This window comes from Gopherus evgoodei, chromosome 4, assembly GCF_007399415.2.
Source record: "Gopherus evgoodei ecotype Sinaloan lineage chromosome 4, rGopEvg1_v1.p, whole genome shotgun sequence".
Lineage (NCBI taxonomy): Eukaryota > Metazoa > Chordata > Testudines > Testudinidae > Gopherus > Gopherus evgoodei.
The window spans coordinates 72,825,030-72,846,857 of NC_044325.1; the positions used below are offsets into that span (position 1 = coordinate 72,825,030).

The 21,828-nt window shown below is 46.0% G+C and overlaps 2 protein-coding genes across 8 annotated transcripts in view; one reads left to right on the forward strand and one right to left on the reverse strand.

Moving 5' to 3' along the window:
- The window catches only part of PIGH (phosphatidylinositol glycan anchor biosynthesis class H), a 38,189-nt gene extending 33,177 nt beyond the window's left edge, over nt 1-5,012 (reverse strand). For 2 of the 4 annotated variants that reach the window (XM_030559774.1, XM_030559776.1), the window contains exon 1: nt 4,682-4,899. In XM_030559774.1, the coding sequence (XP_030415634.1) occupies nt 4,682-4,858 (177 nt within the window). In that variant the 5' untranslated portion in view covers nt 4,859-4,899. Of the gene's footprint in view, nt 1-4,681; nt 4,900-4,929 lie in introns of those variants that run through there. The other 2 variants (XM_030559778.1, XM_030559777.1) reach the window with 2 other exon arrangements.
- Nucleotides 4,371-21,828, forward strand: part of ARG2 (arginase 2) — a 43,015-nt gene continuing 25,557 nt past the window's right edge. The window contains exons 1-4 of one of the 4 annotated variants that reach the window (XM_030559764.1): nt 4,371-4,481; nt 6,526-6,640; nt 7,123-7,185; nt 17,115-17,187. In XM_030559764.1, the coding sequence (XP_030415624.1) occupies nt 6,626-6,640; nt 7,123-7,185; nt 17,115-17,187 (151 nt within the window). In that variant the 5' untranslated portion in view covers nt 4,371-4,481; nt 6,526-6,625. Of the gene's footprint in view, nt 4,482-5,157; nt 5,287-6,525; nt 6,641-7,122; nt 7,186-16,446; nt 16,618-17,114; nt 17,188-21,828 lie in introns of those variants that run through there. The other 3 variants (XM_030559763.1, XM_030559762.1, XM_030559761.1) reach the window with 3 other exon arrangements.

Consider the following 21,828-nt stretch of genomic DNA (forward strand, 5'->3'; position numbering starts at 1 on the left):
ATCTTTGCTTTCTGGGAAAGGTCACTGAGAAGGTCACAGTGTGGCAATGCTAGTGTTAACTGTAGTCTTCAGACTTTCTTGATCCTTTTCAGTCCATCTTTTGGCCTCAGTATACACTATAGAGATTGCACTGGTCTCATGGGTTGTTCACAATCTCCTAGTAATGCTGAAGGTCAGATATTTATGCCCATTCTTTTAGATCTGTCAACAGTCTTTAAAATCTTTGCCCACAAGGTCTTGTTGACACATGACCATGAGTACGTAGATGGTATTGCTAGTGGAGTGCCCATCTTTCCTGTCAGAAAAATCTGAGAGAATTATTTTCAGTGATCACTTGCCTGCCCCCAAGAAATATCTCCTGTGGGTTTCCAGACACTCATCTCTCCTGTTCAGTGTATATGATTTGGCGCCCATGAATATGCTAGACACTGCTCCCTATACATAAAAAGATATGATCCCTGCCCTGAAGGAGCTTATAAACTAACAGACTTCTGGGAAGATAATGAGATCAGAATGTGGCTGTCATGCAACTCTGACTCATTTTCATCAAATGAAGATGACAGAGCATCTTTGCTTTCCCAGAGTCTGACTGAGCCCAAGACTTGCGATGTGAACTGGCAGAAGTTCAGCTCAAGCAGAACTGCACTAATGCTCGACATGGGGCTATCCTAAAGATCACTTAACAGCAACATCAGTCCGTTTTTCTGAATAGTGAGATATTACATCCATTTGCTAGGAACTGGCTTTCTATTCACTTCTAGAAGTTTACTTTGCCCTGTATTATCAGAGTCTCAGCTACCTGGCGCATCATCTCGCTCTTCATAAGCCATCATAGCAGCTGAAGTCAGATGGAGTGAGTGTTCACGCTCACTAGCACCTAGATTTCTATATCTGGGGGCCAGATGTACTCAGACCAGAGCCCTTAATCAGTTCCCCCAATCAATTCAGCAGAACCCAAGTATGTTGACCTTTAGGACACGTTTTTCACAGGATCATAGAGTTTAAGGCCAGAAGAGACTATTAGATCATATAGTCTGACCTCCTGTATATCAGAGACCATAGAGTTTCACGCACTTACCCCATATTAGGGCTGTCAAGCGATTAAAAAAATTAATCGCAATTAATCACACTGTTAAACAATAATAGAATACCATTTATTTAAATATTTTTGATGTTTTCTACATTTTCAAATATATTGATTTCAATTACAACACAGAATGCAAAGTGTACTGTGCTCACTTTATATTTTTTATTACAAGTGTTTGCACTGTAAAAGGCAAAATAAATGTCTTTCAATTCACCTAATACAAGTACTATAATGCAATCCCTTTATCATGAAAGTTGAACTTACAAATGTAGAATTATGTATAAAAATACTGCATTCAAAAATAAAAATGTAAAATTGTAGAGCTTGCAAGTCCACTCAGTCCTATTTCTTGTTCAGCCAACCATTCAAACAAGTTTGTTTACATTTGCAGGAGATAATGCTGCCCTCTTCTTATTTACAATGTCATCTGAAAGTGAGAACAGGTGTTCTCATGGCACAGTTGTAGCCAGAGTCGCAAGATATTTACATGATTACAGATGTGCATGCTTCAACCACTATTCCAGGGGACATGTGTCCATGTTGATGATGGGTTCTGCTCGAAAACCATCCAAAGCAGTGCGGATCAACACATGTTCATTTTCATTATCTGAGTCAGATGCCACCAGCAGAAGGTTGATTTTCTTTTTTGGTGGTTCAGGTTCTGTAGTTTCCTCATCAGAGTGTTGCTCTTTTAAGACTTCTGAAAGCATGTGCCACACCTCATTCATCTCAGATTTTGGAAGGCACTTCAGATTCTTAAATCTTGGATTGAGTGCTGTAACTATCTTTAGAAATCTCACATTGGTACCTTCTTAGCATTTTGTCAAATCTACAGTGAAAGTGTTCTTAAAATGAAAAACCATGTTCTCGGTCATCATCCAAGACTGCTATAACATGAAATATATGGCAGAATGTGGGTAAAATAGAGCAGGGAACATAAAATTCTCCCCCAAGGAGTTCAGTCACAAATTTAGTTAACGCATTATTTTTTTAATGAGCGTCATCAGCATGGAAGCATATCCTCTGGAATGGTGACTGAAGTATGAAGTATGAAGGGGCAAACAAATGTTTAGCATATCTGGCACGTAAATATCTTGCAATGCTGGCTACAAAAGTACCATGCAAATGCCTGTTCTCACTTTGTGGTGACACTGTAAATAAGAAGAGGGCAGCATTATCTCCTGCAAATGTAAACAAACTTGTATGTCTCAGCGATTGGCTGAACAAGAAGCAGGACTGAGTGGACTTGTAGTCTCTGAAGTTTTACATTGTTTTGTTTTTGAGTGCAGTTATGGAACAAAAACATATCTACATTTGAAAGTTGCACTTTCAGGACAAAGATTGTATTACAGTACTTGTATGAGGTGAATTGAAAAATACTATTTCTTCTGTTTATCCTTTTACAGTGCAAATATTTGTAATCAAAATATACACTTTGATTTCAATTACAACACAGACTACAAGATATATATGAAAATATAGAAAAACATCCAAAATATTTAATAAATTTCAATTGGTAGTCTCTCAACAGTGCCATTAAAATCAGGATTAATCATGATTAATTTTTTCATCGCAATTAATTTTTTCAAGTTAATCACATGAGTTAACCGCAATTAATCGACAGCCCTACCCTATACTGAATCTAACAACTTCAGTTTGACTAAAGCATAGCTTTCAGAAAGGCATCCAGAAAGTCTTGATTTGAAGACATCAAGATATAGAGATGTCCCAGCTCAATTCTTCCAACTCACCCTCAGTGTTAAATTTGTGCTTTATTTCTAACTTGAATTTGTCTGGCTTTAACTTTCAGCCACTGGTTCCTGTTATGCAGGAGTAGGCAAGCTATGGCAGGGGTGCTGAAGGCAGCACAGGAGCTGATTTTCAGTGGCATTCACAGCACCGGGGTCCTGGCCACTTGTGGGGGGGGGAGGGCTCTGCATGTTATTTAATTTTAAAAACCTTATTTACTTTACATACAACAATAGTTTAATTATATATTATAGACTGATAGAAAGAGACCTTCTAAGAACGTTCAAACGTCTTACTGGCCTGCGCAATCCTAGAGTGAATGAAGACTCCCCACACCACTTCTGAAAGGTTGCCGACCCCTGCTGTTATGCCTTTCTCGGCTAAATGAACATGGCATTTGCGCCGGTTTAAGGCGCTGTGTGTGCGAGGCCATGTCTACATCTAAAATTTTGCAGCGCTGGTTGTTACAGCTGTATTAGTACAGCTGTATAGGGCCAGCGCTGCAGAGTGGCCACACTTACAGCAACCAGCGCTGCAAGTGGTGTTAGATGTGGCCACACTGCAGCGCTGTTGGGCGGCTTCAAGGGGGGTTCCGGGACGAGAGAGCAAACCGGGAAAGGAAACCAGCTTCGCCGCGGTTTGCTCTCTCGGTCCCGGAGCCAGCCAGCAAACCGCAGGGAAGGAGACCTGCTTGCTCGGGGTTCCGGGACCGAGAGAGCAAACCGGGAACGCCGCGGTTTGCTCTCTCGGTCCCGGAGCCAGCCAGCAAACCGCAGGGAAGGAGACCTGCTTGCTCGGGGTTCCGGGACCGAGAGAGCAAACCGGGAACGCCGCGGTTTGCTCTCTCGGTCCCGGAGCCAGCCAGCAAACCGCAGGGAAGGAGACCTGCTTGCTCGGGGTTCCGGGACCGAGAGAGCAAACCGGGAACGCCGCGGTTTGCTCTCTCGGTCCCGGAGCCACCCAGCAAACCACAGGGAAGGAGACCTGCTTGCTCGGGGTTCCGGGTCCGAGAGAGCAAACCGCGGCGAAGCTGGTTTCCTTTCCCGGTTTGCTCTCTCGGTCCCGGAACCCCGAGCAAGCAGGTCTCCTTCCCTGCGGTTTGCTGGGTGGCTCCGGGAACGCGAGAGCAAACCGCGGCGAAGCTGGTCTCCTTTCCCGGTTTGCTCTCTCGGTCCCGGAACCCCGAGCAAGCAGGTCTCCTTCCCTGCGGTTTGCTGGGTGGCTCCGGGACCGAGAGAGCAAACCGGGAAAGGAAACCAGCTTGATTACCAGAGGCTTCCTCCTTCCACGGAGGTCAAGAAAAGCGCTGGTAACTGTCTACATTGGATTACCAGCGCTGGATCACCAGCGCTGGATCCTCTACACCCGAGACAAAACGGGAGTACGGCCAGCGCTGCAAACAGGGAGTTGCAGCGCTGGTGGTGCCCTGCAGATGTGTACACCTCCTAAGTTGCAGCGCTGTAACTCCCTCACCAGCGCTGCAACTTTCTGATGTAGACAAGCCCCGAGAGTGGTGCGGACAGAGGGAGCCCCTGGGTAGCCGGGCTGGGACAAAAGAAAGGGCCCTGCTTTTAAACAATGCCACAAACTGGTTTCCAGATTTCCGTGCCCGCCTGGAGCCTGCAGCACCGGGAGCCTTTGCTAAGTGAGCGGCGGCGCCATGGGGGACCCCGATGGAGCGAAGGGGACGCGGGCTGACACCAGGGCTCTCCTGAGGGCGGATTTCGGAGGGGGCGGGGGGAACGTGGCGGAGCAGGACCTGGGCGACCGCACGACGGACAGGGCAGAGGAGGCAGAGCCCAGGGGCGCGGTCAGGTCGGGGCGGGCCGGGGAGCCGCTCGGTACCTGGCTGAGCACGAAGAGCCCATAAGCCGCCAGCCAGACGGAGCAGGTAGCGGCGCTCAGCGAGCGCAGCTGCAGCCGGGGGCAGCGCACCGAGAACTCCCGGCAAGAGGCGCTGTACTGGCGGCGCTGCAGCGCGATGCGGCCCCCGGACACGGCCCGGTACATCCCCTCCTCCATTTTGCCCCACGGAGCCGGCCTCCCGCCGCCCAGAGCGACCCCGACTGCTCGCCGCTCTAGCCACCACTTGCCGTCAGCTCCATGGTACCGCGCGCTCACTGCCGCCGCTGCCCTTTGACCCGGCTCGGTTTCCTGGCTCCCCTGCGCCGCCGGGGACCGAGCCGCCTCACGCAGCAGCCGCCTCCTCTAGCAGGGGAGGGTTGTGATCCCTGTTTGAGGGATGGGGAAACTGAGGCCAGGGGCCGCACAGCTGAAGATGCGGCCCCTGAGTGACAGACTGTTGCCCTCCGCCCCATCGGCTCCTACAGCGGGGGACTTCAGTCTCCACGTGCCCTTATCTGTACCGCACAGCACTGCTGGCCCAGTTCACAGACACCAGGTCAGAGGTGGGGCTGTGGCTCCTTACGAAGAGCCGTAGTTTGTGAAAGGTAAAGGCCCAGGTTGTCTGTGGCTGCTGATTGTAGGGGCCTCCCATCTTGGGTGCTGGATTTGAGCTCCCTTGAACCTGATTTTTCAGAAGTACTGAGCACTCCCCATCCAGATAAAGGCGTGGGGAGATCCACATGCTCAGCACCTCTGACAATCAAGCCCAAGGTCTCTCAGTTCATGTAATTGAAATGAATGGCCACTTTTTGATTCTACTTAGTGCTTGAGCCCTAATAAGGTAAAACATTCAGGCAGAACCCTGTTGACTTCAGTGGGGCTTTATGCTGTTATAAATTTCTCTAGCCCCACTCTTAGCAGGGTGCTTACCTGGTCTTGCCAGGTGTATCCTATAAGAAGGACACCCACTAGCAGCCCTAGAAAATCAAGCTAAGACAAATAGGACAAACCCACCTAAGATAAGAGTCTGAAAGAGACTCCCAAATATTTTCCTGGCTACTAAACTGTAATGACTCTATCATAAATTGTCAACAGGTATGGCAAGATAATTTTTCTAAAATATTTATTTTGCAATCCAGCAATATGTTAGAAATTCAAACTGTTCCACTGTGTGAGCATCATATTTATCTACAGTGAATTGTATCTAATTGTCTAACTCAGGTGCTTCTGAACTTCCTCCATCTTCCATAGTCTTTGACTAATCTAAATAATCTTGTGTCATGCAAATTTTGCCAGGTCACTGTTCACCCTCTTCTTCAGGTCTTTAATAAATAAGTTAAAGCTGCTCTTAGATCATTGCAATATCCTCCTATTTGCTTCCTTCTGTGATTAAAAACCGATGACTTACTCCTGTTTGTTTTCTATTAATTTCTAGTACACAAAAGAACTTCTCTCATACTCTGTATCTAGTTTCCTTAACCACACCTTCTTATGAGGAACCAGATTAAAGCTTTTTTAAAGTCTAAACCAATAATATCAACCGTTTTTTCTTTGTCAATCTCAAAGACTTCTCCTAAATTGAGAGATGTGATTCTCAGAGCGCACATTAATTGAGTCTTGTATTGTGTTTGTCTACTAAGACAAGTACTCTTCTTTGCTTCAGATAACTTGCTGAGTGCTGAAGTAAAAATACTGGCCTTTAAATGTCAAGCTTAATCCTAATGCTTTTTAAAAAATAGACCTAATATTGCCCACCTTTCAGTTCTCAAGTATATCAGCTAACTTTCATTGTAAATTACATTGTTTTGTTAACAGCTCACCCACTTAATTCTTAAATCCTTCAGAACTTTTGGGTGAATACTCTGTGGGCCTGATGACTTGCTGCTGTTACCATATCTCACAAGGAGTAGACAAGAGAGGGAACTGAAGAACACATGCCTAGGAATGCCTGCTGCAGAGGTACTTATGAAATTAAAAGAATTAAAGTTAGCTTAAGTTTGATTTATAATGTGTGGCTAGTACAGAAAAGGCCCCAGTCAGCAAGTAAAAGAAGGCCATGAGAATAATAATACTTATTATTTATAGTGTGGGAAGTATATATGTGGTTCAAAAAGTAACTGACAAAGGAAAAAAACAGATACAAACCATCCCATTATTCAACTGTAGGGTGACCAGATGTCCCGATTTTATAGGGACAGTCCCAATATTTGGAGCTTTTTCTTACATAGGCATTCTCCTCTCCTCCCCCCACCCCTCCCCCAATTTTTCACACTTGCAATCTGGTCACCCAATTCAGCTGGTAATAAGGAGAGGTGACAAAAGGAAGGCCTTGGAGGAAAGAGAGTAGCAAGGATAAATTGCTTCAAACTGGGTTTTTGCTAAAACTAGCAAGTTAGCTGAAGTGTATAAAGAGAGCCCTGAAGCTGCCTGTTCTTTTTCAGATCCTACCAGATCATGCTGGAGCATGCCAAGATGAGATAGTTTTCCTTAGGTCAGGCCAGTTTGTAAGTACACTGTTTGCATGCTTATGAATACTTTGTTACTGTATTGGGTGTAGTGACTGTTATTTTTAGGGTTCTAGGCATGTTTACAGCAATTGTATAAAATATCATTTCACCTTTGGATTTAAGAAAGGAATTGTTGATTAAATTTGTGTCTGGTGGTCTCCAATAATTCCTGTTCTATGAGATGGGTATATCTCCATATATTATAAAGTTGACATACACAGAGTCTTTGGGCAGGAGCTAACATCTCGGGGCAGTCTTAACTTTGTTGGCACTGAGACACCCAAAGTGTTAATTTAAAAAAACATTAAACTTTGTAATAGTTAAGTTATAAATGTTAAATATAAACCAGTAAATGGGAATAAAAGGGCACAGGCAGAACTAGGATAGTGCATAGAGACCCTGCATCCCTTTTTCAGTAATGAAGCAACAGCTGAGAGAGCTGAAGAAGAAAAATAAAATATTAATATATATTACATGTTTGTATATATAATTGGTATGGCTAATATGGTATAGCAAATAAAAAGTGAAAGTTAAATTATGAAAGGAGTGAGCATTCCTATGGAACATGCAGTATATACAGTAAAAGGAGTAAAAGAAATGTAAACAAAACATACTACTTAATTAAAATCCTACCATGGCTCCAAAGAGGCTTTTTCAGATGGCTATGTGCTTTGGAAGCAGAAACCAACTCAGCACCAAGAAAGATCAGTAAATATAAGAAATGATGATTAACCATTAAAAATTGTATCCAAAAGTTCTGATTAACCGTAGTGTAAAGTAAAGGTTATTAGGGAGTGAAAATCTATATCAGGATGTTTTGTAAATAGAAAAAGAATAATTGTATTTAAACTAAAACAAGTGTATACAAGATTGAAATGCCTTAGTGGATTGTAAATGAATGCAACTGATGGTTCAGAGTTGGTTAAACCTATTAAGAAAATATTGTGCAACATGTAGATGATATTCTGGGGCAAACCGGGAATGCCATTGAAAGGTACTAGAAGTCCTGTGTGAGGTTTTAATGAAAGCCGGACTAAAGCTAAACCCAAAAAAGGCTCAGCTCGTGAAGCAGGAGATTTCCTTCCTGGGACTAACCCTACAACCAGGCCAGTGTGCTCCAAACAAAAGCTTAATGTGATTTTTAGAGCTGCCCTTCCCTATTTCAGAAACAGCACTAGATCACTGCTGGGTATGACAGGCTTTTGTGGGGGATTTCATCCCTGATTACACCTAATCCTTACACCCCTCTACTACCTCTCCCAGAAGAAGATAGAGTGGGAATGGATCCCCCCCTACCATACCCTGCCAGCGTATAAGTTAGAAGAGGCTTTTAGCAGAAGCTCCAGTTCTTAGCACCTCAGTTTATATAAAACCTTTTGGATTTTTTTGTAGCAACCAGGGAAACAGCCATTTCAGCTATTAACTCACAACAGAGAAAAACTTATTGCTTATGCTTCCTGGGTATTAAATGGAGTTGAAAAGCAGTATACCTGTATGAAAAATACTTACTGGTGTTTAGTGGACTCTGTCACGTTTTAGATATCAGGTGGGGCTGGGACACACAAAACTATGTGGCTCATACTCTTTAAAAGTATATTTTTGTCTGGTAAAATCAAAAATGGTACAATGTCTAGTTCTAGAATGACATGGTCCTTGCTGCTGGAAGAGCACCATCTTGAAGTCTGTCCTCTCAAAAACCCAGTAACCCTTACCAGCAGGACTGTTAATTGTACTCCATATGAGTGTCCTGGAGAAATTTTCTCTAAAAAGGGGCCCTTAACCCTTTTATCCCATGAGCAGTACATAAGTTGAATTCTGAAGGGCGGTAGCCTGAGGGACTAGCAATATATGTTGATGAGTCATCCTGTCGCTTGGACCCTATTCACAGGATTTGCTGTTTGCGCTCCCCCGATTCAGGCTGAACCTGTGCAGCACACATGTAGTACACACTAAGCCAAGTGTACTGAATTGTCTGTTGTGTCACAGGCATTATCACTCATAAAGGACAAGTACTGTTTGGTGTGATATGTTCACACTCAGTGGGTCTGTGATGGTTTGACAACATGCCTCCCTGGGTGGAGTATGAATTCATTTTGTAGTGCCGATCACAAGCCTTTACGCTTGTCAAGCCCTTTTGTCCTGTGTATAGGAATTAGTAGATAAATTGGGTAACTTGGTGATATATGTGGTGAAGGTAAAAGCTCATTCCAGACATAGGAAGTAAGCAAGAAAAATAAATGTGGATGCTGCTGCTGCTATGGAGGCTGTGGTGTGGGTCCCGCCCCGTTTAGCCAATCCTTGCTGTTATCACCCACGCACAAACAGAAAGCACTGATTTAGGGTACGTCTACACTGGCAGAGTTACAGCGCCGCTCAGAGAGCACTGAAATGAAACTGCTGTTGTGTGTTCACACTGTCAGCTGCCTGCATAATAATGTGTTCACACTTATGGCACTTGCAGCAGTATTTGGAGCAGTTCACTCTGGGCAGCTATCCCACAGAGCAGCTCTTCCTCTTCTGCTGCTAAGAGTTGTGGGAAGGCAGAGGGGGTCATGGGGCATCCTGAGTCCTGACCCAATGCCCTATGATGTATTGCTTCACATCCCAGCAATCTCTGTGCTTCCGTCTGCATTTGGCGCCATCTTTCAACGGTTTGTGTACTGTATGCTCTGCCTCTTCGGTCTGCAGGAATGGATCCCACACTGTTGACCAATATGCTGCTCGCTCTGACTAACACATCATAAGTGGCAGTGGAGTTATTCTTTAAACTACAAAGGCAAGAGGAGTGCAACATTGATCTCGCCACATGTAGTAGCTACGACATGATATTGCTTGTGGCATTCACGGCAGTGTTGACCACAGTGGAACCCTGCTTTTGGGCTCAGGAAACAAGCACTGAGTGGTGGTGTGACATTATCTGATTAAAATATGACCATATAGATCATTGTTGCAACAACTTTTGTATATTTCCAGCAAATCTTGTACAAAGGTTGTCAAGTGAGGTGTCTGTGAAAAGGTTATGATTTGCTGGTTATGCTTATGCTGTCTGTATGCATGTGTCATTTTTGTATGTTGTTGAGCTATGAAGTTGTAAGTATTGGCTCTATACTTGGATTTCAAATGTTTGCTCCTGGGGTAACGCCCATGAAGTAATTAGCCAGCACATCTTGGAGGGACTATTCAAATTGAGTGACCCATCAAAAGAACATTTAACTAACAATGGACATGGGAGACGCCCATCTACACTTAATGAAATTTCCTGCTGTGACTAGGGGAAATGCATGGACATGTGACTTGCCCGTGTGACTCCAAACTCTTATCTTGTTGCTGTGATTTTCCACAGCAAGAACAATGGACTGCCCTCCACATAGCAAAAACTATAAAAGGCCCTGGAAACACCTGCATTTGATCTTCGATCCTGCTTCTTACCTCTGGAGGAACCTTGCTACAAACTGAAGCTCTGAACAATGCCCATCCAAGTTGTGGATGTACTCCAGAGACTTGACTTTTAAGCCAGCAGTTTATTCCATCACTGCTACAAGCCTGAGCCAAGAACTTTGCCATTACTTTATGTAATGGATTCCTTTAACCAATATTAACTCTCACTTTTTTTTTCTTTTTATAAATAAACCTTTAGATTTTAGTTAATAAGAATTGGCTGTAGTGTATTTGGGTAAGATCTGGAACATTCATTAACCTAGGAGGTAATGTGTCCAATCTTTTGGGATTGGTATAACCTTTTCTTTTATATGATGAAATAAGTTTTACAGAAATTTTCATCATATTTGACATAAGTATCTTGATGGAAGCCTGAGGCTGGTTCACTTTAAGGGAACTGTGTTTGGACTTCTGAGTAACCAGTCAGGTAACAAAGAAGCTGTTTTATACTGGCTTGGTAAATCTAAGTATTGGAATATCCCCCAGCTTTTTGGGGTTTGACTGCCTCATTCTTTGCAGTTCACCCTAATAGAGTGACCACAGCTGGCTCCCCATTAGGATCCTGGTCACAGGTGGGATCATGCCTGTATGTGATGTTGAGCAGTGGCTGCAGAACTTTTGGATGAGGAAAGCCACTTTCATGGGACTATGTGATGAGCTTGCCCCAGCCCTGCAGCGCAAGGACACGAGAATTAGAGCTGCCTTGTCATTGGAGAAGCGCGTGGTGATTGCACTGTGGAAGCTGGCTACTCCAGACTGCTACTGATCATCATAACCAGTTTGGAGTGGGAAAGACAACTGTTGGACTCATGTTGATGGCAGTGTGCAGGGCCATTAATTGCATCCCGCTCTGAAAGACCGTAACCCTGGGCAACATGCGTGACATTGTAGATGGCTTTGCACAAATGGGCTTCCCTAACTGTGGAAAGGTGATAGATGGCATGCATATTCCAATTCTGGTACCAGACCATATAGCCACCAAGTACATGAATCGGAAGGGGTATTTCTCAATGGTTCTCCAGGCACTTGTGGATCACTGTGGGCATTTCACAGATGTTAATGCAAGATGGTCTCGAAAGGTGCATGACGCACACATCTTTTGGAACACTGGCCCCTTCAGAAAGTAGTGTCATAAACAGATAGCTAAGGGTTAATGTCTCTTTCACCTGAAACACCTGACCAGAGGACCAATCAGGAAACCGGATTTTTTCAACTTTGGGTGGAGGGAAGTTTGTGTCTGAGGTCTTTGTTTTCTGGCTGCCTGCTTTCTCTGAGCTTTGGAGAAGTAGTTCTGCTTTCTAATCTTTTGTTTCTAAGTGTAAGGACAAAGAGATCAGATAGTAAGTTATATGGTTTCTTTTCTTTGGTATTTGCATGAATATAAGTGCTGGAGTGCTTTGATTTGTATTCTTTTTGAATAAGGCTGTTTATTCAATAGTCTTTTAAGCAATTGACCCTGTATTCGTCATCTTAATACAGAGAGACCATTTGTAATTTTTCTTTCTTTTTTATATAAAGCTTTCTTTTAAGACCTGTTGGAGTTTCTCTTTACTTCAGGGAAATTGAGTCTGTACTCACCAGGGAATTGGTGGGAGGAAGAAATCAGGGGAGATCGGTGTGTGTTGAATTTGCTAGCCTGATTGTGCATTCCCTCTGGGGGAATAGGAAAGTCCTTTTGGTTTCCAGGACCGGGAATGGAGAGGGGGAGTCACTCTGTTTGGATTCACAGAGCTTGTGTCTGTGTATCTCTCCAGGAGCACCTGGAGGGGGGAAGGGAAAAAGGATTAGTTCCCTTTGTTGTGAGACTCAAGGGATTTGGGTCTTGGGGTCCCCAGGGAAGGTTTTTCAGGGGGACCAGAGTGCCCCAAAACACTCTAATTTTTTGGGTGGTGGCAGCAAGTACCAGGTCCAAGCTGGTAACTAAGCTTGGAGGTTTTCATGCTAACCCCCATATTTTGGACGCTAAGGTCCAAATCTGGGACTAAGGTTATAACAGCTACAAGCAGGGACTTTCTTCCCAGACCAGAAGATCACTGTAGAGGAAGTTGAAATGCCCATTGTGATCCTGGGAGACCCTGCCAACCCCTTAATGCTGTGCCTTGCATGGGGCACCTTGACAGTAGCAAGGAGCAGTTCAACAACAAGCTGAGCAAGTGCACAATGGCTGTTGAGTGTGCTTTTGGCCATTTAAAGGCCTGCTGGTGGTGCCTATGTTGGAGGCTGGACCAGGCCGATGACAATATTCCTGTGCTTATAGCCACGTGCTGTCACTCCATATTTGTGAAAGGAAGGGTGAAAGCTTCACTCAGGGCTGGACCGCTGAGGCTCAGTGCCTGGAGGCTGAATCTGAGCAGCCAGAGACCAGGGTTATTAGAGGGGCGCAACGTGGGGCTGTAAGGATCAGGGATGCCTTGAGACAGCAATTTGAAGCTGAAAGCCACTATTTGTTGCTATGCTCAGGAGTCCAGTGCCTGTAATGCTAGGAGGTGATTGTGATTGGTGCAGACAATATACTATGAAGATGTAAGAAAATTGCCTGTTGCAGGGCTCTGTTAGCTTTCTGTTAATGGAATAAAGACAAACCAAAACAATTCTTTTATTAAAAAACAACAACCAGAGGAGAGAGACAAACAAAAAATCACATCAGCACTGAGGGGGATGGGGGAAGGGATGAGGTGGGGTCCCAGGACGATTAAAGATGTATGTCCAGGTATCTCATCCAACCTTGTCCTTTGGAGTACAGTGCAGCGGGTACTGTACTTCAGTAGGGCTAAACTGCAGAGGGACGTCTGTTGAGTGCAATGGGTACTGGAAGTGCATTGCTGGACTGTGACAGGGAAGGAGTGGAATGCAGCGGCTAAAGACTGGAGCCAGGAGGTTGATAAGAGTGTGTTGGCGGTGCCTGGGGGGCGCACATGGAAAAGAGTTTTGCGACAGCAGCTACAGGGGAGGGCGGGCGCAGAGCTGCTCAGTTTGCAGTGCTAGTAGTGCCAGGAGCGCTTCCACTTGGCGCTTCATAACATTTAAGAGCCACTCCATGGCTTCAGTCTGGTGCACTGTGTTCTCCTTTTGGTCCCTCTTCTTGGTGTCCCACCACTCGTTCAGTTCTTGTTTTTCGGCTGCGGAGTGCGTCATGATATCATGCAGAAAGTTCTCTTTAGTTCTTCGTGGCTGCTTTCTAATTCTGCACAGCCGTTCAGTCAGTGATAACAAAGAGGGAGGCTGGGCTCCCAAGGTCAAATCTTTGAAGCCAAAATGTACCACTTTACAAAAGCAGTATTGTTTGCAACACTCAGACCACTGACTTAAACCACAGCCACTATTCACATACCTGTCACTAACTGGCTGACTCCAGGCAAGCACAAATGAGCCACAAGGCCTCCAAAATAGTGAGTGACTGCAGGGGAAATCAGTGTTGTGGGGCCATACTGTACACTGAGCACGTGGCTCTTGGGGAAAGCTAGCACTACAGGGGGGCCTTATAATCATTCCTGTCCCCACATTTTCCACAGGCTCTGTTCGTTATGGATGATATGACGCTGCTGAGGGTGAGCAGGGAATCAAGTGAAGGTCTTCTCTGTGACTGCAGCTTCCAGCCCGGCCCTTATGCGGCTCACTTGTGTGCAGCAATAGTTCCACCCCCTCATCACAGTGATGACAGAGTGGTGTGGGAAAGTTACCATTAATGGGGCAAGAAACAAAACAGCTCTGCCAAAGAACTTGCAGCAGCGGATTGCCCAGTGTCTCCATGAGAGTTTCCTGGAGATCTCTGAGGCAGATTCCTGTGAAGTGAGGGAGTCAATCAGCACCCTGTTCTGCCGCTCAGACTAGGCATGTGGTGGTATGGGCATCATAGAGACACAAGCCTGCTTTCTGCAACCCTCCCGTCCCCAACAACTCACTTCATTGATTCCCAAAATCAAAGCCACTTACAAGGGGCTTCCTCTCTTGTTTGCACTTCGCTAAGATCTAAGAGCTGTGACTGGCTAGCCTCCTCTGGGGTAGAGAAGAGCTCCTGGCTGCATGCATTTCTCACCTCTGAGTCATCCCCTGCCTCTGGGTCCCCCTCCACATCCTTGTCCAAGATTTCCTCCTGGCTCGGTCCACTCCCGACTGGCAAGCAAGCCACTGAAGTATCTATAGTGGCCTTCACAGTGGAGGTGAGGTCACTACTAATATTACAACGACCACCTCTTTGTAGAACCGGCAGCTCGTGGGTGCAGCACCGGAGTGGCAGTTTGCCTCCTGCGCCTTGTGGTAGGTGTTCAGCAGCTCCTTCACTTTGATCCTGCACTGAAGTGTTTCACAGTCATAGCCCCTTTCTGTCATGCATTGTGAAATCTGTCCGAAGGTATCATAATTCCTACAGCTGGAGCGCAGCTGGGACTGGACAGCTTCCTCTCCCCAAATGGTGATGAAGTACAGCAGCTTGGCATTGCTCCAAGTGGGGGATCGTATAGTGGGTGGAGCAGGCATGGCCACCTGGAAAGATGCGCTGAGATCACTGCATGAGCCATCAAGCAAACACGAAGGGGCTTTCAAAATTCCCAAGGAATTTATGGGGTGACGATGATGGTTAGTCACCTGAGGACAGGGCAGTAGTGTTCAAACCAATGACCAGAGAGGCAAGAAAAGGCATTGTGGGAAACCAGCCACTGTAAGCGACCAGGATTTCTACACCAGAACCGTGGTGCTGTACCCCTGGCGCAGAAAGCTATATGCCTCTCATCAGGGTGGTTTTTTTATAGCGTTGCAAATGTGCAGTTTCTGCGCACTGAGTGGCTTGGCAGTCTGTACACCTCTGGAGTTACAATGCAGAAAGCTGCTTTCTGTGAAGAAATCTGCCAGTGTAGGTGAGGCCGTAGTAACATTATAAAGACCTAACTCCTAGTTAGCAGTCTAGCTGACGTAATTACTGGGAAGTGAATTAACGAATCCCACCAGTGACCTCTCTTCCCTGGGTTGCTTCTTAATTAGAGTGCTACAGCTATGCAGTGTTTTAAGTGTAGCCATGCTCTCCCTCAAGTATGTATGTTTGTTCGTAAATGGTGTGTGTAAGCTAGTGAAGGGCCAGTGATAGAGCATCCAGAGAAGTATGCCCTGATGTAAGTTAGCTAGTTAGCACATCATGCTTTAGGTGCCGCTGTCGCTGTAATGGCAGGAAGGAAGGAATGGTGGAGCGCAGGACTGTGGTAGCTCCTTGAGGTACCTAGCTGCTGGAAGGAGTGGGGGACACGCTGGGCAGGAGCTAGTCACTGCACAGCACCCATCAGCGGCCTCCCGGCCACCTGCCAGCAGTGCATGATGCCGCGCGGCTGGGCTCACCAGCCCTGCCTTGGGGGAAGAAGGGTGTTTGCAGCACGCGCAAGATCCACGGGGTGGCAGGGCCCTGCGTGCGGCAGCGGGGAGACTCGAGGTTGGCCAGAACAATGGGCCTGGCACGGGGACCGTCGGGAGGTGGCCGCTGGATCCGAGCGGCCCCGAAGGAGCCGGTGCCGGGGGAGAGGTGAGGGCTGAGCCCCCGAGGGGAGCCCGGCGGGGCTGGATTGGCGACTCTGCGCTGGTCTCCCGAGTGGGAGCGCGGCCGCTTTCTACAGGGGGAGGGGGAGCTGCAGCCGCCGCGGGGACGCTCTAGCAGGTTGCCGGCAGGTTAGCGGCTGGGCGCACGCGCGGCGCACACCCCCAGGCTGCCACGATGCCATTGGCCAACCGGGGTGGGGCCCGGGGGTGTGTGCGGGGCGGGGCTCCGACCGCGTGTGGGGGCGGAGAACCGGCTTCTGGCTCCGGCGCGGGTGGCCAGGGAGGCAGCGGCGCTCGCGCGCGGGTTAAAAGGGGCAGCGCGGTGGCTGCGCGAGCAGCGAGAGGTTGTGCATCATGTCTCTGCGCAGCAGCTTTGCCCGGCTCCTGCGGAAGCAGGCGGGCTCCACGCTGCAGCTCCAGAAACCTGCCCACTCCGTGGCGCTGATCGGAGCCCCGTTCTCCAGGGGGCAGGTGAGCATCGCGGGGGGAGCAGGCGCCCCCTGACCCCGAAGGGTGGGGGGGAGGCGGCAGGCGGGCTCGGAGAGATTCCCTGCCGCTCAGCACAAAGGGATCGGCGGTCTCGGTACCCCCGAGAGACGCTCTGCGGGCTGGGGAACCTGCTTCCCGGCCGGCAGCAACCACGGGTCCTGGGTGCGGTGGGAATCGTGCTTGGCTGGTCTCAGTAGCCGCAATGTCTCGCTGTCCCAGCGGGTTTCCCCGAGGACGGCGTGGCTCAGGCTGCGGGGTACAGTCTCTCCACGCTCCTGTGCCAGCGAGGACACGCTGCCGCTCCCGCGTGAAGCGCCCTCGGGGAGCGGACCTCACGGCGCACCGATGGCGGTTCGGGAAGGAAAATACCCTCCCCAGGGCGATTCGCGGCTCCGTGTGATTTCTGCGGCTCAGTCCGTTTCTGTGAGGACGAAGCCTCACCTCATAGTGGATCCTAATGGAGCCTCTTTGTCTTACAGAAGAGAAGAGGGGTGGACCACGGCCCCGCTGCCATAAGGAACGCGGGGCTGACGGAGCGGCTCTCCGGCTTGGGTAAGGGGCGGGCCACATGTAATACCAGCGGCTGCGTACAAAAGTGGCCCCTCGCTGACACGACTGGGGCTATTAGGTGCCTGGGGGTATTGCATGTCCCTGCATCACCGTTGCCTTAGCGTGACTCAACGTAGCTGAAACATGAATCAGCCCCACACTCAGAGCTTTCTGCTGGAAGGGGTGGGTATCTCCCTGTCTAGAAAATGTCTCTGCCTTGTCCCTGTGAAGTAGGATGAATCACAAAACCCAGTATCTGTTCTGGGCCAGCAGCAGAGATGCTAAGGATTGAATGGGTCATAGAGACTTGAAAGTAGGCTGTATACTCCTGTTAATAAATGTTTGTCTGTGGATCTGAAGTAACCTGCACAAAACAGACATAGTTTGTATGTATGTGGATATTGGGCAGTTAAATGTGTAACATATTTGAATGTGTGTAAGGGAGGCTTTGGTCTACAGAAGCTTGGGTGTGCCAGGCTGAACATCTAGATTTTTAGGTGTGGAAATTTCTGAGTATCATTCAGACAATACTTCTGAGAATGTTATCAGCAAGGGCAAATCGCTTAATTCATTTACTGCAGTCCTTCAAATAATCAGCTACTTAGCTTAGCCCCTTAATAATAATACCATAGCCCTGTCCCAAAAAGGAGTCTAGAATTGTCTGAAGAAAACCTCAGGTTTTTGTCTCCAGTCTTTCATCTAATTCTAGTCTCGCATTGAGAGGATAATAGGAATAGTGCTAGCTCAACAGAAAGAAGATGTGATCTTGCCTTGTTTGTTAGTAGGGCTGGGTGTAAGCAAAAGCAAATGTTTGGTCTTGTGTAGTCTCAACAATTTATAGCCCATTGCCTCCTAGCTTCAGAAGCAGAGAAAACAAGTCTCCTTACTTTTTTGTCAATGGCTAGATAAGAGGATCAGGCAACTTGCAAGCCAAATAGTAGACATGAATCCATGCTTGTGGTCTCAGTAGCAAGGCAGTGGCAAGGCTTGGCAGAATGTGATTTTTATTTATTTATTTTATAATTTTGATCGATAATAGTGTTGATTTTACATTTTTCACAGTTGTGTAAAATTATGGGTTTGAAGCTCTGGGCTCCTCTCAGGGGCTTTAAAAAAATTTTTATTTAAACTTTAACATTTGTGGGAAATTATGGGGAGGATCAGACAATAATTTATGATAGTAGACAGATTCAGGGCTCAGATTCTGGAGCTGAGTGTCACTCCCTCCCCACCCTTCATGGGGGCTGGCCAGGGCTCCCATGCTACCCCCCGAATGTTCCTCCATGCCCCACAGATAGGAGACCTCTGATCTATAGTCTGTAAAGCTGGCTGTGTTCCTTGGGATTGTGTGCGTGGGGAATGGACTGCAAGGTCAGACCTTAAAGGGTTAATTCATGATGCCTGCATGTAAATCCTATTAATACTAATTGCATGTAAGTGTATGCATGGAAGGGAGATTAATCCCTTAATCACCAGGAAGCTATATCTTCTTCTCCACAACATGGAGTCCTATTCAGGCAGATGATGATGTTCAGCAGATTTTAGTATACAGCGTTTACCCTATCCAACCCAGATCCTTACGATTCATTAGCTAAAAGCCTCCAACCTGCACTGCTTAGTATCTATAAATGAGTTGTCTGTTACCACCTCACTCCATGTTCACTTTTTGCATCATGCAGTGTCTCTGGATATAGGTCACAACAACCTTTGGCCATATCATGATAGAAAAATGATTGATGGCTGTGTCATCCTGAAGTAAAAAGTGGGTTTGGAGACTAGAGAGCCTTAAGTTATCTCTGAAACTCAGAAATTACCAGATGTAAAAGAAGGCTATAATGCTCAAGGGGGATTAGGCAGTTCTTTATAGTTTATCTGTCAAGTGACTCCAAAATTCTTTGACCAGTCAGTCTGTAGTTAACTATGGGGTCTTCTTCAAATAGCAAAGGTCTAATAATTCAGTTTTGTTAAGAGGTTGTACCCAAATCCAACCTGAATAGAAATGTTTCCATGACATTGACAACCAAAACTTGAATAAAAAATTCTGTTTGCAGGGTGTTTGTTTTTGTTTTGGTTTGTGGGTCATTCCCTCTCTTCCTCCCTCCCTCCCTCCCCCATTTTCAGGGGAAGGTATACCAGATTCTTTTGACCTTGGAAATGCTATCTTTTTGTGACCGTAAAAATGAAAAGTGAAATTGACTAAGTGTAGTTTTGTGCCCAAGTCATATGGGGGGTGGGGGAAAACCAAAAATTTCCTGGCTCAGATCCTCAAAGGTATTAGGTGCCTAATTTGTATTGATTTCAGTGGGAGTCAGGAGCATAAATATCTTTAGGGATCTGGACCTCGGTGTTTACTAACTTAAAATATCAGTAAAGCAGGGGAAGGACTTAATTTTTTTTCTGGTCCCTTTTAAATACTAAAATTTTCAAGGTCTTCTCTTCTGTTGTTGCTAAAATGCACTTTTTCCAGCACTGATATGAGCTGCTGCTTTTCTATTCATGTCTGTTGTTGTCTTAGTGTTTTATTGCTGCTTAAATTTCTGCAGCCCTGTTGATGAATAGGGTCAGGTGGTGTGTGGATTGCTATAGACTCTGCCAGAAGGGGCCCTCACTGACAAGCAATGACAGACTCAGTCAGCATCCTCAGGGGAGAGTTTTATATGGTAGGGACAGTTTGTTGCAGTGTGGCGTAGAAGGTTAGGGAAGAAGTCACTGAGCAAGAGGCTGTTTTGTGTGTGGCTATTGTCCAATGAGGAATAAGATTGAAATTCAGCAAAGGATGTTTTATTTTTTCCCCTTAGCCTGGCAGGAGCACTCTGAATATATAATAATGCTATAGTTCCTTTTTCTTTTTGTTATTTTGCATCTTCCTAATGTTACAGTAGATAATAAAGTGAATTTACAACAGCTGTTCTGTGCACAACACTTGTTCATGACTAATCTAATCTTCTGGACCTAAATTCCACTATTAAGCTCCTGATTCCCAGCAAAGGAAATGAGTGAACAAAGACACTGAAAACTTTCCCAAGATCTTAGGACTCTGTCAAAGGAACTAAGTGATTCCCCTTCCCCCACTGTTAGTCTTTAGGTGGGAGGAGGGAGGTAATATTGTGAGACTGAGAAGCTCCTTAAAGAGATGTAATAACATTTAACTGACACATGCAACTGTCATAGCATTCTTTCTCAAATCTGAACCTTAGAGTCCAGGAATGAGATACTAGCATGAATTTCCCTAAGCTTAATTACCAGCTTAGATCTGATAGGCTGCCACCACCCAAAAATATAGTGTTTTGGGGCACTCTGACCTCCCCAACCTTCCCTGGGGACCCCAAGAACCCAGATCCCTTGGGTTCTTAAAACAAGGAGAAATAAATCATTCCCCCACCTTCCCCCTCTCAAACTTCCCTCCCTGGGCCATCCTGAGATACTGATCTAACTTCTTAAATCACCATACAGAGAAGCATCTCCCTTCCCTTCCACAAAGTGGCAAACAGATTCAAGGAAAACAGAGAGATTTTATCTCTCCCCCTCCTGTCTCCTCACCCGTCCTGGTGAGTTATCCCAATCCCCTGGGATAAAACAAGGGAAACAGAGAAAAAACAATCAATCAGGTTCTCTAAAAAGAAATCTTTTAATAAAAGAAAGGAAAAAGTAAAGAATTATCTCTGTAACTTCAAGATGTAAATATTACAGGGTCTTATAGCTTACAGACACCAGAAAGAGACCTTCCCGCCCAGTACCAATACAAATCAAAATATTCCCAGCAACTACACACACAAAAGTTAACCAGCCAGATCCACAAATGCAAATAGAATAAAACAATTAAAAAGCCTAAACCACCTGTTTTACTTACTATATGAAAAGAAACTTAGAGAGCCTGTAGTAATGTCTGGTCTCTCTCAGACCCTCCGAGAGAAGAACAAAGAACTCACACCCAAACTTCCCTCCACCCGAATTTAAAAGTATCTTGTCTTCTGATTGGTCTTCTGGTCAGGTGTCCAGTTTCCTGATTGTAATACCTTTACAGGTATTAGAGACATTAACCCTTGTCACTCTGTTTGTGACAGCAACATTGGAGAATATCAGCCTCACATTAATGCAGCTTTTGAAGCATTCACATTCATTGCGTGTCCATAGTACATTCAGCATGGACGTGTGTGTGCAAAGAAAGCTTTTGTGTGTAGTGTCCATACTCCCAACTAGTTCAAAGCGGGGTGGGTGCATGCATGTTGTGTGCACACCTGGCGATTACATGTGCCAGGCGCATGACTTGTCCCAACTGAAGGTGCAATGGAGGGTGGATTCTGTGGGTACATAGGAGCCTAAGTTAAAAGGCTTCTGCCTCCTCCTTCCCCTCCAGTAACATGAATTAACAAAGTGCAATATTAGTTAAAAACAAGTAGAAGAAGCTTATTTATTTGGGGGGGTGGACAGGACAGAAATTGTGGCTCCTCTTTTTCTTCTTACTGGGGGGAGAGTGTGTGTTTTAAATCAGTATATTTTAAGTGATTAGTTTTCCTTGACTTAATTTAAAAAAATAAATAAATAATGGTTCCTTGCTAATGCCTTGGAGTTGAGGTGGTAAAATGCATGAATTGTACCTCCTGATTGCTAGATCCTGTCTGCAAGCATCTTTGTTGCTCTGGA